The sequence below is a fragment of the Clarias gariepinus genome, chromosome 20 (assembly GCF_024256425.1).
Source record: "Clarias gariepinus isolate MV-2021 ecotype Netherlands chromosome 20, CGAR_prim_01v2, whole genome shotgun sequence".
Classification (NCBI taxonomy): Eukaryota; Metazoa; Chordata; class Actinopteri; order Siluriformes; family Clariidae; genus Clarias; species Clarias gariepinus.
Genome location: NC_071119.1, coordinates 1,926,207 through 1,941,374, shown reverse-complemented (window position 1 = coordinate 1,941,374; position 15,168 = coordinate 1,926,207). Strand labels below are relative to the sequence as shown.

The window sequence follows — 15,168 nt, the reverse complement described above, 5'->3', positions numbered from 1 at the left end:
CTAAAAACAGGTTTTTATCACTTAACCAGCACTACCTAAAGTAACTAAAGAAAGTCAGCGTCTGTGTGTGTGTGTGTGTGTGTGTGTGTGTGTGTGTGTGTGTGTGTGTGTCTAACACTCTCTGGGTTACATAATACTTGTATTTACTTTCACATAATGCAAGTGTGTGAGAGTGTGTATTGGACTCATCAAGCTCCCAGTAAAATCTCAAAAGTGGAATCTTTATTAGGACAAATTACAGGTTCACATAACCTAAAGCAAAAGGGCCAAAAGTTCATTCATTCGTATTATTTTCCCCAGGCAGAAAGGTTCAGGTCAGACTTCTGTTCTTAGCGCAACTGTGAGCTTCAATGCTGGAGGACAGATGAACCCCTAATGCAGCTGTTATTTTATATCCATTGACCTTTCCTCAGCATCTCCTCACCGCCTCTTCACCGTCTCCACAGTATCTCAGCATTTTCTCACTATCTCCTTAACATCTCCTTGGTATCTCCGCACCGTCTCCTTACTGCCTTCCCAGCGTCTCTTCAGCGTCTCCTCCACATCTTCTCCACATCTCCTCTGTGTCTCCTCAGCATCTTTCAGTTCTGACCCCTGAATATGTGCTGAAATCAGAATCCTGTACGGTCTGAATCTTCTTCTTCTTCTTCTTTGTCGTCTTCTTCTTGAGGTTCTGGATCTCCAGTGATGCGTAACAAACCTCATCTTCTCCGACCTGCAGCAGGAAAAAAACCCTGAACTGAATTCATTTGTTTCTGTAAAACTCCTAAAACACACCTGTACATACAGATGTTTAGACAGATTAGCCGTTCCTTGTGTGTGTCGTTACCTCATCGTGTCTCGGAGTCTTCCTTTCCTCACCTCCTGCTCTGATTCCTGCTGTAAATAAAACAATGTTCATCTTTAAGCCGCAGTCGAGCAATCTGTCTAAACCCACTGCCTTAATATAACTCCTACATGATCAATAGGGGGGCGGAGCCTCCCGAACAGACAGGTGTCTCTGTTACCAAATTTCTATTGTTTTTAATCCTGAGACAGTGTTAGTGATGAGAGTGAGTGTGTGAGTACCTTTAGTGGTGTGTGTGCAGAGGTAGTACACACAGATGGAGGAGAGGAGTGAGGAGAGGAGAACACACACAGCACACACACTCAACACCAGCGTCCAGCTCACACTCGGCTCTGATTCACACGGCTCACACACACTGGGGCAGGGTGCTGATGAGAAACACACACACACACACACACCTTCTGAAACTGCAGGTGATATATATTATTATTATTATTTGTGATCCAAGATGCTGCTAGTAGATTCTCCAGTTCAGTTCAAGACCTGGACAGGTGTAATCGCCAGGTGGGGACGTGACCAGGAGACATGTCCCTCCCCCTTCAGTGTGTGAAAAAAGGAAGTTGAACCTCCCTAATAAAGCAACATCCTTTAATGAAGATTCAAGCTCATGAAAGCCGTATCCAGTGCATTATCACACTCGGCCAGGAGGAGGCAGCGTTTAAAAGACTCTAGGGACGAAAGGAACGAAGAACAGTACAGCAGAACCACGGCATACAAAGTCAATCCATTCTGGAGGCGAGTTCTTAAGGTGAAATGTTGCATTGTGAAACGCATTTTCCCCCAGGAAATAATGTAAATGCAGATAATCCGTTCCAGCCAATATTACCAATATTACCAATTTCCATCACCCGGACATACGTGCGACTTAGCTCGGTTTGTTGAAGATGCTTTGTATGCTTTGTATATATAGATTTATGAGGTTGTTTCTGCATATATATCTGCGAAGAGTCATCCAGGTGAGGTTATTTGGAAGTTGAGTCATGTCAACTGGACTTCTCTCTTGTTCAGTTTCATCTAAGTAGCTTCTTCAGTCTAAGATAAGTTGGAAAAGTTCCTATAAAGCTATACATTGACTTCAGGTGTTTAGTCCAAATAAAAACCCTGAATCTGAATAAAAACCCATCGAGGCAAAACATTTCATTTGATTTAAAATGGCATTAACATTATGTTTTGTTTTATTATCATATGAATACCTTAAAATACAGATGTGCAAGTTATAGCAACTACAGTGCTAGGAAAAGTATTTCATTCTGTCCTAAATTTATTTTTTATTTTTTTTTTTGCATATTTGTCACACATTAAAGATTCAGATCATCAAACAAATTTCATATTATAATATTACATAAATAAAGATACCCTGAGTAAACACAAAATGCATTTTGATTTGATGATTTGATTAAATAAGGAAATCAAAAGCAGGACAATGAGCTGAAAATACACCAGCAAGTCCACCTCAATATGGCTCAAAAAATACCAAATTAAGGTTTTAGATTTGGTGAGTCAAACTCCAGACTTATCCGACTGAGATGCTCTGGCATGACTTTAAAGATGTTAAACCCTCCAATGTGGGTGAATTAAAACAATTCAAGAGTGGGCCAGAATTCCTCCAGTGATGTGAGAGACTCATTGTCAGTTCTTGCAAACGCTTGATTGCAGTTGAAGGTTTGCACAAACAGTTATTAGGTTTCACTTTACTTTTACACTTCACTATACTTTTTCACACTGGGCCGGGTAGGTTTGGACAGCTTTTTCCTCTTTATAAATCAAATCAACTTTTAAAAACTGCATTTTGTATTTACTCATATTATCTTAATGTAATATTAAAATTTATTTAATAATCTTGAAGTGTGACAAATATGCAAAAAAAATTCAGGAGGGAGTAAATACTTTTTCTCGTCACTGTGATAATAACTGTTGTGTATAGTGGTAAAGTAATTGAGGCACAATAGCACAAAGTATTATAGAGTATAGCAACATGGAATTTACACAGCGCTGTACAGGAATATTACAGGTGTTTGTTCGGCTCACTCTTCACAGCTGGAAAATATTTAGAGTCTCCATGAGCTGAAACTGAGACGAGACAATGACACGAGCAGTGCCACTAATTTGAGGTCTCAAGCCCCGTTTAGAGGACCACAACATCAGTACGATGACCTCCTGCTTTTCATAAAACATCAGTGTAACATCATTGTGTAAAACTATGAGGCGATCTTACCAAATAAAGAGAGTCGAGTGGATCTGTTCCCGTAACGATACACGTCATTGGTGATTATGATGCCGTTTTTATCCTTTGAAATAACTCTCTCCTGTATAGCGCAGTAGTACAGGCCCTGATCTGTCTCTGTCACGTTCTTAATCAGCAGACTGTGTGTGTTAGTGGACGCATTAAACACAAATGAGTAACGCGGAAAAACACCAGTTTGTGTCTCAATAAATCTCAAATCTGTATCTAATATCATAAAGTGAGGATGATCTTTCTCTGAACAGTTTCTAAACCACACTGAATATAATCCACTTTTCCAAACACAGTCGGAGTAGAGAGTGACGTCGTCTCCTCGTCTGACTCTCATCTCCACTTCTGCTCCAGAGATCCTCTTCTGACTGGAGAACACAACACCTGTAACACCACATCACACTTTACATTACACTGAGGAGGGTGTACAAACTTTTACACACCCTCACACACCTACACCACATCACACTTTACATTACACTGAGGAGGGTGTACAAACTTCTACACACCCTCACACACCTACACCACATCACACTTTACATTACACTGAGGAGGGTGTACAAACTTTTACACACCCTCACACACCTACACCACATCACACTTTACATTACACTGAGGAGGGTGTACAAACTTTTACACACCCTCACACACCTACACCACATCACACTTTACATTACACTGAGGAGGGTGTACAAACTTCTACACAAGCTGACAGTAAGTGTGAAGAGTTTATAAAGTGTGTAAAAGTGAAATGTGACTTACACACGAGAGCGATGAGAGCGACTCTTGATGTCTCCATCTCAGACACTGGTGCTGAGCGGCTCGTGCTGCTGAAGCTCTTTCATGTGCGCGTGTGTTCTTTAATCTGATTGGTCCACCTCAGTGGAACGTTTTCTCCTGCTCTCTATTGGCTTATTGCTTGCGGTTAAAGTGTCATGTTTAGTGAGCGGAAGGTGAACAAACCCTCGTCTGTGTTTTTTTTCTTAGGTTTGACACGATTATGACGGTGAGACTTTAGTATATATATATATACAGTATATACAGGTATAAATGGTCACATGGGGTTCAGCAAGAAAATAAAATTGTATGTTACACAATATTCATCTTCGTTTTGTTAGTTTTTTTCTTTTTAAATAAGCAATAAGTGAATGCACCCTGATTTTTTTTTTCCACTGACCTTGACATTTCAGCCTCTATGAAATAAAGCTGATCCTAAATGAGTTGCAAAGGGTCGACAGGAAGCGTTCTAAAGTGCGAAGCTTCCTGTGTGTTCGCGTGTGTGCGTGTGTGCTTGTCTAAGTTGACCATATTCAACCACAAATGTTTCTGTGTGTGTCAGACTCAGAGTGTGTACTGGTTTACATACTTACTGGCTGACCTTTGACCTTTACTAAAATTAGGTTTTTATCACTTAACCAGCACTATCTAAAAGAAAGAAAGAAAGTCAGCGTCTGTGTGTGTGTGGTGTGTGTGTGTGTGTGTGTGTGTGTCTAACACTCTCTGGGTTACATAATACTTGTATTTACTTTCACATAATGCATGTGTGTGAGAGTGTGTATTGGACTCATCAAGCTCCCAGTAAAATCTTTTTATCAAAAAAAGTGAAATCTTTATTAGGACAAATTACAGGATCACATAACCTAAAGCAACAGTGGACACAGGGGTCAAAAGTTCATTCATTCGTATTATTTTCCCCAGGCAGAAAGGTTCAGGTCAGACTTCTGTTCTTAGCGCAACTGTGAGCTGCAATGCTGGAGGACAGATGAACCCCTGATGCAGCTGTTATTTTATATCCATTGACCTTTCCTCAGCATCTCCTCACCGCCTCGTCACCGTCTCCTCAGTATCTCAGCATTTTCTCAGTATCTCCTTAACATCTCCTCTGTATCTCCTTGGTATCTCCGCACCGTCTCCTTACTGCCTTCCCAGCGTCTCTTCAGCATCTCCTCCACATATTCTCCACATCTCCTCACAGTCTCCTCAGCATCTCCTCTGTGTCTCCTCTGTGTCTCCTCTGTGTCTCCTCACAGTCTCCTCAGCATCTCTCAGTTCTGACCCCTGAATATGTGCTGAAATCAGAATCCTGTACGGTCTGAACCTTCTTCTTCTTCTTCTTTGTCGTCTTCTTCTTGAGGTTCTGGATCTCCAGTGATGCGTAACAAACCTCATCTTCTCCGACCTGCAGCAGGAAAAAAACCCTGAACTGAATTCATTTGTTTCTGTAAAACTCCTAAAACACACCTGTACATACAGATGTTTAGACAGATTAGCCGTTCCTTGTGTGTGCCGTTACCTCATCGTGTCTCGGAGTCTTCCTTTCCTCACCTCCTGCTCTGATTTCTGCTGTAAATAAAACAATGTTCATCTTTAAGCCGCAGTCGAGCAATCTGTCTAAACCCACTGCCTTAATATAACTCCTACACGATCAATAAGGGGGCGGAGCCTCCTGAACAGACAGGTGTCTCTGTTACCAAATTTCTATTGTTTTTAATCCTGAGACAGTGTTAGTGATGAGAGTGAGTGTGTGAGTACCTTTAGTGGTGTGTGTGCAGAGGCAGTACACACAGATGGAGGAGAGGAGTGAAGAGAGGAGAACACACACAGCACACACACTCAACACCAGCGTCCAGCTCACACTCGGCTCTGATTCACACGGCTCACACACACTGGGGCAGGGTGCTGATGAGAAACACACACACACACACACACACCTTCTGAAACTGCAGGTGATATATATTATTATTATTTGTGATCCAAGATGCTGCTAGTAGATTCTCCAGTTCAGTTCAAGACCTGGACAGGTGTAATCGCCAGGTGGGGACGTGACCAGGAGACATGTCCCTCCCCCTTCAGTGTGTGAAAAAAGGAAGTTGAACCTCCCTAATAAAGCAACATCCTTTAATGAAGATTCAAGCTCATGAAAGCCGTATCCAGTGCATTATCACACTCGGCCAGGAGGAGGCAGCGTTTAAAAGACTCTAGGGACGAAAGGAACGAAGAACAGTACAGCAGAACCACGGCATACAAAGTCAATCCATTCTGGAGGCGAGTTCTTAAGGTGAAATGTTGCATTGTGAAACGCATTTTCCCCCAGGAAATAATGTAAATGCAGATAATCCGTTCCAGACAATATTACCAATATTACCAATTTCCATCACCCGGACATACGTGCGACTTAGCTCGGTTTGTTTGCTCGTATGTAGAAGATGCTTTGTATGCTTTGTATATATGTATTTATGAGGTTGTTTCTGTATATATATCTGCGAAGAGTCATCCAGGTGAGGTTATTTGGAAGCTAAGTCATGTCAACTGGACTTCTCTCTTGTTCAGTTTCATCTAAGTAGCTTCTTCAGTCTAAGATAAGTTGGAAAAGTTCCTATAAAGCTATACATTGACTTCAGGTGTTTAGTCCAAATAAAAACCCTGAATCTGAATAAAAACCCATCGAGGCAAAACATTTCATTTGATTTAAAATGGCATTAACATTATGTTTTTTTTTTTATTATCATATGAATACCTTAAAATACAGATGTGCATTACAAGTTATAGCTACAGTGCTAGGAAAAGTATTTCATTCTGTCCTAAAATTTTTTTTTTTTTTTGCATATTTGTCACACATAAAAGATTCAGATCATCAAACAAATTTCATATTATAATATTACATAAATAAAGATACCCTGAGTAAACACAAAATGCATTTTGATTTGATGATTTGATTAAATAAGGAAATCAAAAGCAGGACAATGAGCTGAAAATACACCAGCAAGTCCACCTCAATATGGCTCAAAAAATACCAAATTAAGGTTTTAGATTTGGTGAGTCAAACTCCAGACTTATCCGACTGAGATGCTCTGGCATGACTTTAAAGATGTTAAACCTCCAATGTGGGTGAATTAAAACAATTCAAGAGTGGGCCAGAATTCCTCCAGTGATGTGAGAGACTCATTGTCAGTTCTTGCAAACGCTTGATTGCAGTTGTTGCTCCAAGGTTGGCACAAACAGTTATTAGGTTTCACTTTACTTTTACACTTCACTATACTTTTTCACACTGGGCCGGGTATAAAAATCAAATCATCATTTTAAAACTGCATTTTGTCCCACACGGAAAAAAACTATATAAAACATATATGTTTTAATATAGGTTTGATATAGGTTTTTAATATATGTGACATATATAAAATTGGCCGTTTTCCTATATTATATGTACATATATGTACATATATGCGTACATATATGCGTGCGTGCATATATGCGTGCATATATGTACCCATAGACATATATGTGACATATATAAAATTGGCCGTTTTCCTATATTATATGTACATATATGTGTACATATATACGTGCATATATGTACCTATGTGCATATATGCACCTATATTTTTACCTAGATATTAGTAAAATTATTAAAATCCATAGCTGTTAGACAACATAAATAAAAGGCCAAAATGTAGAAATTTAATTATTTTTATTTTTTTAAGAACAATCAAATAGTAAAAGAACAAAAATAAGACAAAAAAACTCAACAGGAAGAAAACATATATATATTTTGAGGACCTTCTCAGCTCCGTGAGCTTTGAATTGATAGATGTGCCTGTCTGCCCTCGGGTGGCTGCCGGCCACTTCTTCAATGTAGCATCTAGAAAAGACAAAAATAATAAGACAGTATAATAATAATAAATGATTATTTATTAAAACGTTTATAAACATCTGTAAACTCCATAAGGCATTAGCTTAGCCACCGGGAAATATCATGTTTGTGCTACATGCAGAAAGGCAGCATGTTAGCATGATTTACCTAAACTATGTAAATGGCATTGAAAGCCAATGTGTCACACAAGCTGACAAGAGCTAGCTGAAGTGAGGAAAATATTTACTAATATTAGTTTAATATTATCAGAATAAGAGTTATATAAGACTTAATAACTTACCCAGTGTCCCCCCCTGGATTCTCTCTTCAAAATGCTCCCCGTTCGTCGTCAGGGCCACACAGTCTTCTTCTGAGGTAAATGTAAACTCCTCCCACTTTCCAGAACATTCTGAAGAGTTTCCTTGTCCGGGGGCGTGGCCTAGTATGTAAATTAGCCGGACTGATTTCCGTGTGATTGGCGTGTGGGCGTGTCCTGCCTCGGGTCATTAGCAGATAATGTGACAGAAATTCTAAAATGTGTTTTTTATTTAGTTAGTTCTTAGTTATTGCCTTGATAATAGAAAATATGAGCGCATCATGTATGACAGTTGCCAAAGTGAGATATGAGCTAAAATGACCAGATCCTGCCATGAGCTATATAGGAGACATATCTTGTATGTACATATAGGGCTTATATGTGGATATAAAGAAGCAATACAGGAGACCTATATGGCCTGTATATGCACATATATGCACCTCAATTTTGTCTATATGCAGCATATATATTATCATATATATGCATATATACTGCATATAGGCTTCATGTATGCGCATATATCCCCATATAGGTAAGGATAAATGCGCATATATACTGCATATAGGTGAAGATATATGCGCATATATCCTCATATAGGTCAGGATATATGTGCATATATACTGCATATAGGTGAAGATATATGCGCATATATCCTCATATAGGTCAGGATATATGTGCATATATACTGCATATAGGTGAAGATATATGTGCATATATCCTCATATAGGTGAGGATATATGTGCATATATACTGCATATAGGTTTCATATATGCGCATATATCCTCATATAGGTTCTTTCCATGTGGGGTATTTACTCATATTATCTTTATGTAATATTAAAATTTATTTAATGATCTTAAAGTGTGACAAATATGAAAAAAAAAATTCAGGAGGGAGTAAATACTTTTTCTCGTCACTGTGATAATAACTGTTGTGTATAGTGGTAAAGTAATTGAGGCACAATAGCACAAAGTATTATAGAGTATAGCAACATGGAATTTACACAGCGCTGTACAGGAATATCACAGGTGTTTGTTCGGCTCACTCTTCACAGCTGGAAAATATTTTGAGTCTCCATGAGCTGAAACTGAGACGAGACAATGACACGAGCAGTGCCACTAAATTGAGGTCTCAAGCCCCGTTTAGAGGACCACAACATCAGTATGATGACCTCCTGCTTTTCATAAAACATCAGCGTAACATCATTGTGTAAAATTATGAGGCGATCTTACCAAATAAAGAGAGTCGAGTGGATCTGTTCCCGTAATGATACACGTCATTGGTGATTATGATGCCGTCTTTATCCTTTGAAATAACTCTCTCATGTATAGCGCAGTAGTACAGGCCCTGATCTGTCTCTGTCACGTTCTTAATCAGCAGACTGTGTGTGTTAGTGGACTCATTAAACACAAATGAGTAACGCGGAAAAACACCAGTGCGTATCTCAATAAGTCTTAAATCTGTATCTAATATCATAAAGTGAGGATGATCTTTCTCTGAACAGTTTCTAAACCACACTGAAATTAATCCACTTTTCCAAACACAGTCGGAGTAGAGAGTGACGTCGTCTCCTCGTCTGACTCTCATCTCCACTTCTGCTCCAGAGATCCTCTTCTGACTGGAGAACACAACACCTGTAACACCACATCACACTTTACATTACACAGAAGAGGGTGTACAAACTTCTACACAAGCTGACAGTAAGTGTGAAGAGTTTATAAAGTGTGTAAAAGTGAAATGTGACTTACACACGAGAGCGATGAGAGCGACTCTTGATGTCTCCATCTCAGACACTGGTGCTGAGCGGCTCGTGCTGCTGAAGCTCTTTCATGCGCGGGTGTGTTCTGTAATCTGATTGGTCCACCTTAGTGGAACGTTTTCTCCTGCTTGCGGTTAAAGTGTCATGTTTAGACAAGCGGAAGGTGAACAGACCCTCGTCTGTGTTTAAAAAACTTGTGTTACACAATATTCATCTTGGGCTGTTTTTTCGTTTTTTTCCACTGACCGTGACATTTCAGTCTTGACGATGATCCTAAATTGGCTTCAAAGGGTCGACAGGAAGTGCCCTAAAACGCAAGGCTTCCTGTTTGTGCGTGTGTGTGAAACGTGCTCCGAGACTGCGAGTGTGTACAGGTTTACGTCCTTACTGGCTGACCTTTGACCGTTTCTAGAATCAGTTCTATGTTTTTAACCAGCACTACATACTTCCTTTAACACCACAGACATTTCTTTAAGGATTGACATAATACATTAGGGTTTTTCTCCGTCTTATTCTGTTTTGAATTGAATCAGATGAAGAAATGCATTAAACATTGACTCTTCTATTAGAAAATGTACAGACTGTTACAAAGTGCTGACACTGGAGACTCAAATTTCACACACTCGCCTTTTGACTGTCTTTTGCTTTACAGCTGTGCTATCATTTTAATAATTTTTTTATTTATGTCCAGAGTTACATTCATTTTTTTGTATTGATGAAAACATCAGACCACTGCGTAAAGTCTTCTCCAGCACGTCCCAGAGATTAAGATCTGGACTCTGTGGTGGCCGATCCATGTGCAAAATGATGTCTCATTCTCCCTGAACAATTTGATCCTGGCATTGTCATCTTAGAATATGTCCGTGTCATCAGAAAACCTCCATAGATGTGATAACCTGAAGATTCAGTACATTCAGGTGGTCAGCTGACTTTATTTTATTTCCACATGACGTTGCTGAGTCTAGACCTGAGTAACTGATCAACCCCAGATCATAACACTGTCTCCAGAGGCTCGTACAGTGGACACTATGTATGATGCTTCAAGTTCTTCCCTTCTTACCCTGTCACACCCATCGCTCTGGAAAAGGCTCAATCTGGACTCATCAGGTCACATGACCTTTTCCATTGCTCAGTCCAGTCTTTTTTTCCAAAGTCCAGTCTTTATGATCCCCTAGCAAACTGAAGTCTTTTTTCTGATAAGTCTCAATAACAAGTGGTTTTCTTATGGACACACAGCTGTTTAGTCCCAGTCCTCCTATCACACTCATTAAGGATGTTTTTCCTACCACATTTATTACTGGAAGATGATGGGTCACTGCTATCCTTCCAGTGTTTAATAATGCATTTTCAGTTCTTTGACCAATGTCAGTAGTTTCAGTAATCTCCCTAGTTGTTTTCTTTGCTTGATGCAGGACAGTTATTTAACCCTTCTGAAACAAAGTAACATCTTTACCACGAACACAGGATGTGTCTTCTGACATGGTTGTGTGAGAAATGAGAAGCTCCTCGCTGCATCAGTCAGAGTTAAGTACAGTAACTTGTCACAGATGAACCATATGCAGAACTTGGTCTCACATGGTCCTGCCACATATAGATGCGTTCTTTTTTTCCCAGTAAATAAATAACCAAGTTTGTTGTTTCTTGTCTAAATGGGATCTCTTTATTGTCTTTGCAAAGAGATTTCCAAGTGGTTAAAAAAAAAAAGACAAACGTTCAGTCAAACCTCCAGTGATTTAAGGCATTACCGAACATTATTAAGTGTGTTTCAGCTGATCTGAGATCAGCATCTCTGTTGTTAACGACTTTGTTCATGTAACTTCTACAATGTAAAGCTGATGCACAGGAAGTGGTTTTAGTTACATGGGCCTGAGTGAATGTACAGAGGTGGGGGGGGGGATGGGGGGTTGTATGTGTATGTGTATGTGTGAGCTACGGCCTGAGCTGTAGGGCCTCACTGTGGTTTTCCTTTCTTGTTGCTGACACAATCAGCTTTAAAGTGGGGGGCAAGAGATGCACTGCTTTGTGTGTGTTGTGGTCTTTAATAAGTGTTTGTCTGTGCACACACTTCGGGTGTTCAGTAAATGTGTTTTGAACTCACGGAATCTCTTATCCTGTCAAGTGGCCTAAAGCCTGAAAACCTACAGCTAGACACAAGCACATTCATTCACATGACCCGATTACTTCTCATTATACATCTAAGCAGATAGTTTGTGACATGGTACAAACCTGTGACCGTTAGAGCAGTAGGCTGATGCCATAACCACTAAGCTACCCCTGGCTACAGTTAGGCCTGGAGCCTACCCCAGGAGACTTAAGGCATGAGGCGAGAAACATGCTGGACAGGGTGCCAATCCATTGCAGGGCGCACATACACACACACACTTACATGCTCTTTCACGGGGCTGAAAGCATTCTTTAGAAATGTTGGCCCATATTGATAGGATAGCATCTTGCAGTTGATGGAGATTTGTGGGATGCACATCCAGGGCACGAAGCTCCTGTTCCACCACATCCCAAAGATGCTCTATTGGGTTGAGATCTGGTGACTGTGGGGGCCATTTTAGTACAGTGAATTCATTGTCATGTTCAAGAAACCAATTTAAAATGATTCGAGCTTTGTGACATGGTGCATTATCCTGCTGGAAGTAGCCATCAGAGGATGGGTACATGGTGGTCATAAAGGGATGGACATGGTCAGAAACAATGCTCAGGTAGCCCGTGGCATTTAAACGATGCCTAATTGGCACTAAGGGGCCTAAAGTGTGCCAAGACAACATCCCCCACACCATTACACCACCACCAGCCTGCACAGTGGTAACAAGGCATGATGGATCCGTGTTCTCATTCTGTTTACGCCAAATTCTGACTCTACCATTTGAATGTCTCAACAGAAATCGAGACTCATCAGACCAGGCAACATTTTTCCAGTCTTCAACTGTCCAGTTTTGGTGAGCTCGTGCAAATTGTAGCCCCTTTTTCATATTTTTAGTGGAGATGAGTGGTATCCGGTGGGGTCTTCTGCTGTTGTAGACCATCTGAATCAAGGTTGTGCGTGTTGTGGCAGATTGTGAAATACTCAGACCGGCCTGTCTGGCACCAACAACCATGCAACAAGTTTGGAGTTCAGGAGATTGTCTTGACCAGGACCACACCCCTAAATGCATTGAAGCAACTGCCATGTGATTGGTTGATTGAATAATTGCATTAATGAGAAATTAAACAGGTGTTCCTAATAATCCTTTAGGTGAGTGTATAAACCCTGTGTCTGATCACCTCCAACAAATAACACACATACATGAAAATTCATCTAACCAGCCTGTATACTGAGATGGTTTTGGAGGAAACCATATAACCCATAGGAAACAGTCAGAAAGAACTTTACATAGATGGTAACCTGAACACTAAATCAAAGCAGAGATGTTGGAGCTGCTCGATTCAATACCTTCTGTCTGGGAGTCACTGCATTATGGTACAGCAGGCTGATTGAAGATCTCAGTATCTGAATGATGTGTTTACAGTGTCATGCCACATTCTATCCTTTTTGTGTTTTAGCACTTTTTATAAACTTTAAAACACGCTCAGGGGCACTTAAATTGTGTTCATGTTTATGTCTTTAAAATTTTAAATGTGTATGTTTATTGTCATTTTTTTATTAACTCACTATAAGGTGGCATAGTGGCATAGTGGTTAGCAATGTCACCCTAAACCTCCATGGTCCTTCTCGGGTTTTGTGCATGGAGTTTGTATGTTCTTCCTGTGCTTGTTGGGTTTCCTCCCACAGTCCAAAGATTTGGCATGCCCAAATAATGTGTGTTATTTTTAAAGTTCTGGATGTCCCTCGAGGTGTAACAAACCTCATCTTCTCCAACCTGCAGCAAAAAAACAACAACAGGATTTTCAAAAGCTACAATGTTAAGTTCAAACAACTGTTTCATATTTTTGTCAGAAATTTTAGATGATTCTTCAGCTGGACCTCTGTAACGTTAACCCATTGTGTCTCTGAGCCGTCCTTTTGTACTTTTACAGCTGGTATAAGAGCTTAAATTGGAAATGGGAAAAAAATTAACCATGACATGCTTGTCATGGGTTCAATGCCCGTAAAACATTCCAAGTTCTTAGATTCAGGAAAAATTATGAAATGGGGTGCTGCTCCTCCCAACCAGTGAAGTGACTCTTCCAAGATTTAACTACCAGAAGTTCACAAGAACTGATATGATTTTGTTTGGCAGAGTCTTTTAACATTTGCCACAGTATACACCTTAAGTCTTTCATGAAATCTTTATGAAAGTTCTGAAAGATCATCACCTCAGTGATAAATTGGAATCTTAAATAACAAAGGCTACAACAGGGGGAGGACATTTGTTGACAAAAAAATAAATAAACTTTAGACTGAAAAAAATATTTAATATAATTAAATATTTTGTGAATATACTGTGTTGCATAAAGGATCAGCTAAAGGTTTAACAAAGAAACCATGGAGATGACTTTGGACTGCATTAACACAAAGTTTTGCTATGATGGCTACTATGACTGCAGTCGCTCTGATAGTTTTAGGACTGACATTGCCATGAACAGTGTTGCACCCAAATCTCTATCAATAAACAGTTTGAACTTAAAAGAATTTCCTGTCATTTGGACATTTAACCCTATAGCACATGGGCTATTTTCATAGTGTCCAGGATCACCAAATGCAACTTGGTTCCCCTTTAAATCTGGTTCTCCTCAAAAACTCTTAAGAAGTTTTACCTTTAATTTCTCACTTCTGGATTGCTTATTATTTTAAATGTATTCTTCTTTTTATTTATTTATGCCAGAACGCCCCAATGCTTTCTGGAGGACTTAGTAAATGCAGTTACATGGAAGAGTATTGCCAGGGAAAGAATTAATCTCAGAATCATAGCCTATTTGAGAGGCCAAACTGCCGACTTTTGTGTTCCTAAAGACCTTTTTAGACATGTATCAAATAAAGGGAATTTGACAAAAAGATTGGTTTGGCCCATCAAAAGAATTGGAAATTCCACCAAGGACATTGGGGGTTTGTTGTGATTGAACTAAAAAAGAATGACTTAATGCCAGGTTCTGGCCTGGAAAGGTGATGGAGTAAAGCTTGTGACTTCTATGGTTCTCTCATATGTGGCCTGGTGAGGTTGGAAATGAAGTTTCTTGGTTTATAAAGTCGCCTGTGGCCCCAGGGTTATTAGTTGAATAAGACATGATCTGAGTGCAATATTTGAACATGAACATGAATGTTTAATTTAATATATGATTTTAAAAAAAACAGGGTGTTTCCATTGGCATGGTTTGGGCCTTCAGTGGATCAATGCAAAGTCAAGAACTTGTTTTTCGCAGGAAATGAAGTAGTCATGTTCGCCGTCTCTCTTCT

At 39.8% G+C, this 15,168-nt stretch overlaps 2 protein-coding genes across 3 annotated transcripts; both read right to left on the bottom strand.

The window, feature by feature from the left end:
• Window positions 1-546: 546 nt before the first annotated feature.
• LOC128508749 (uncharacterized) lies at window positions 547-3,899 on the bottom strand. 2 transcript variants are annotated; one of them, XM_053480218.1, is made up of 5 exons: window positions 3,843-3,899; window positions 3,063-3,464; window positions 1,069-1,215; window positions 830-879; window positions 547-715 (listed from the first exon to the last, which is right to left on the bottom strand). In XM_053480218.1, the coding sequence occupies exons 1-5, from the start codon at window positions 3,877-3,879 to the stop codon at window positions 572-574; spliced, it is 780 nt and encodes a 259-aa protein (XP_053336193.1). In that variant the 5' UTR covers window positions 3,880-3,899; the 3' UTR covers window positions 547-571. The 2 variants fall into 2 exon arrangements, with proteins under 2 accessions (XP_053336193.1, XP_053336194.1); XM_053480219.1 differs by having other exon boundaries at window positions 830-876.
• A 1,216-nt stretch (window positions 3,900-5,115) lies between these two features.
• LOC128508211 (uncharacterized) lies at window positions 5,116-9,831 on the bottom strand. The gene is made up of 5 exons (XM_053479435.1): window positions 9,775-9,831; window positions 9,259-9,660; window positions 5,613-5,759; window positions 5,374-5,423; window positions 5,116-5,259 (listed from the first exon to the last, which is right to left on the bottom strand). The coding sequence occupies exons 1-5, from the start codon at window positions 9,809-9,811 to the stop codon at window positions 5,116-5,118; spliced, it is 780 nt and encodes a 259-aa protein (XP_053335410.1). The 5' UTR covers window positions 9,812-9,831.
• Between the last annotated feature and the right edge of the window lie 5,337 nt (window positions 9,832-15,168).

Bases quoted from the DNA above. Each gene is read 5' to 3' on its own strand.
- LOC128508749 (XM_053480218.1), bottom strand. From the start codon at position 3,879: ATGGAGACATCAAGAGTCGCTCTCATCGCTCTCGTGT. The intron at 1,216-3,062 runs GTAAGATCGCCT...GTTTCTCATCAG, and splicing joins CACTCGACTCTCTTTATTTG to CACCCTGCCCCAGTGTGTGT. The intron at 880-1,068 runs GTACTCACACAC...TTTTATTTACAG, and splicing joins CTGCACACACACCACTAAAG to CAGGAATCAGAGCAGGAGGT.
- LOC128508211 (XM_053479435.1), bottom strand. From the start codon at position 9,811: ATGGAGACATCAAGAGTCGCTCTCATCGCTCTCGTGT. The intron at 5,760-9,258 runs GTAAGATCGCCT...GTTTCTCATCAG, and splicing joins CACTCGACTCTCTTTATTTG to CACCCTGCCCCAGTGTGTGT. The intron at 5,424-5,612 runs GTACTCACACAC...TTTTATTTACAG, and splicing joins CTGCACACACACCACTAAAG to CAGAAATCAGAGCAGGAGGT.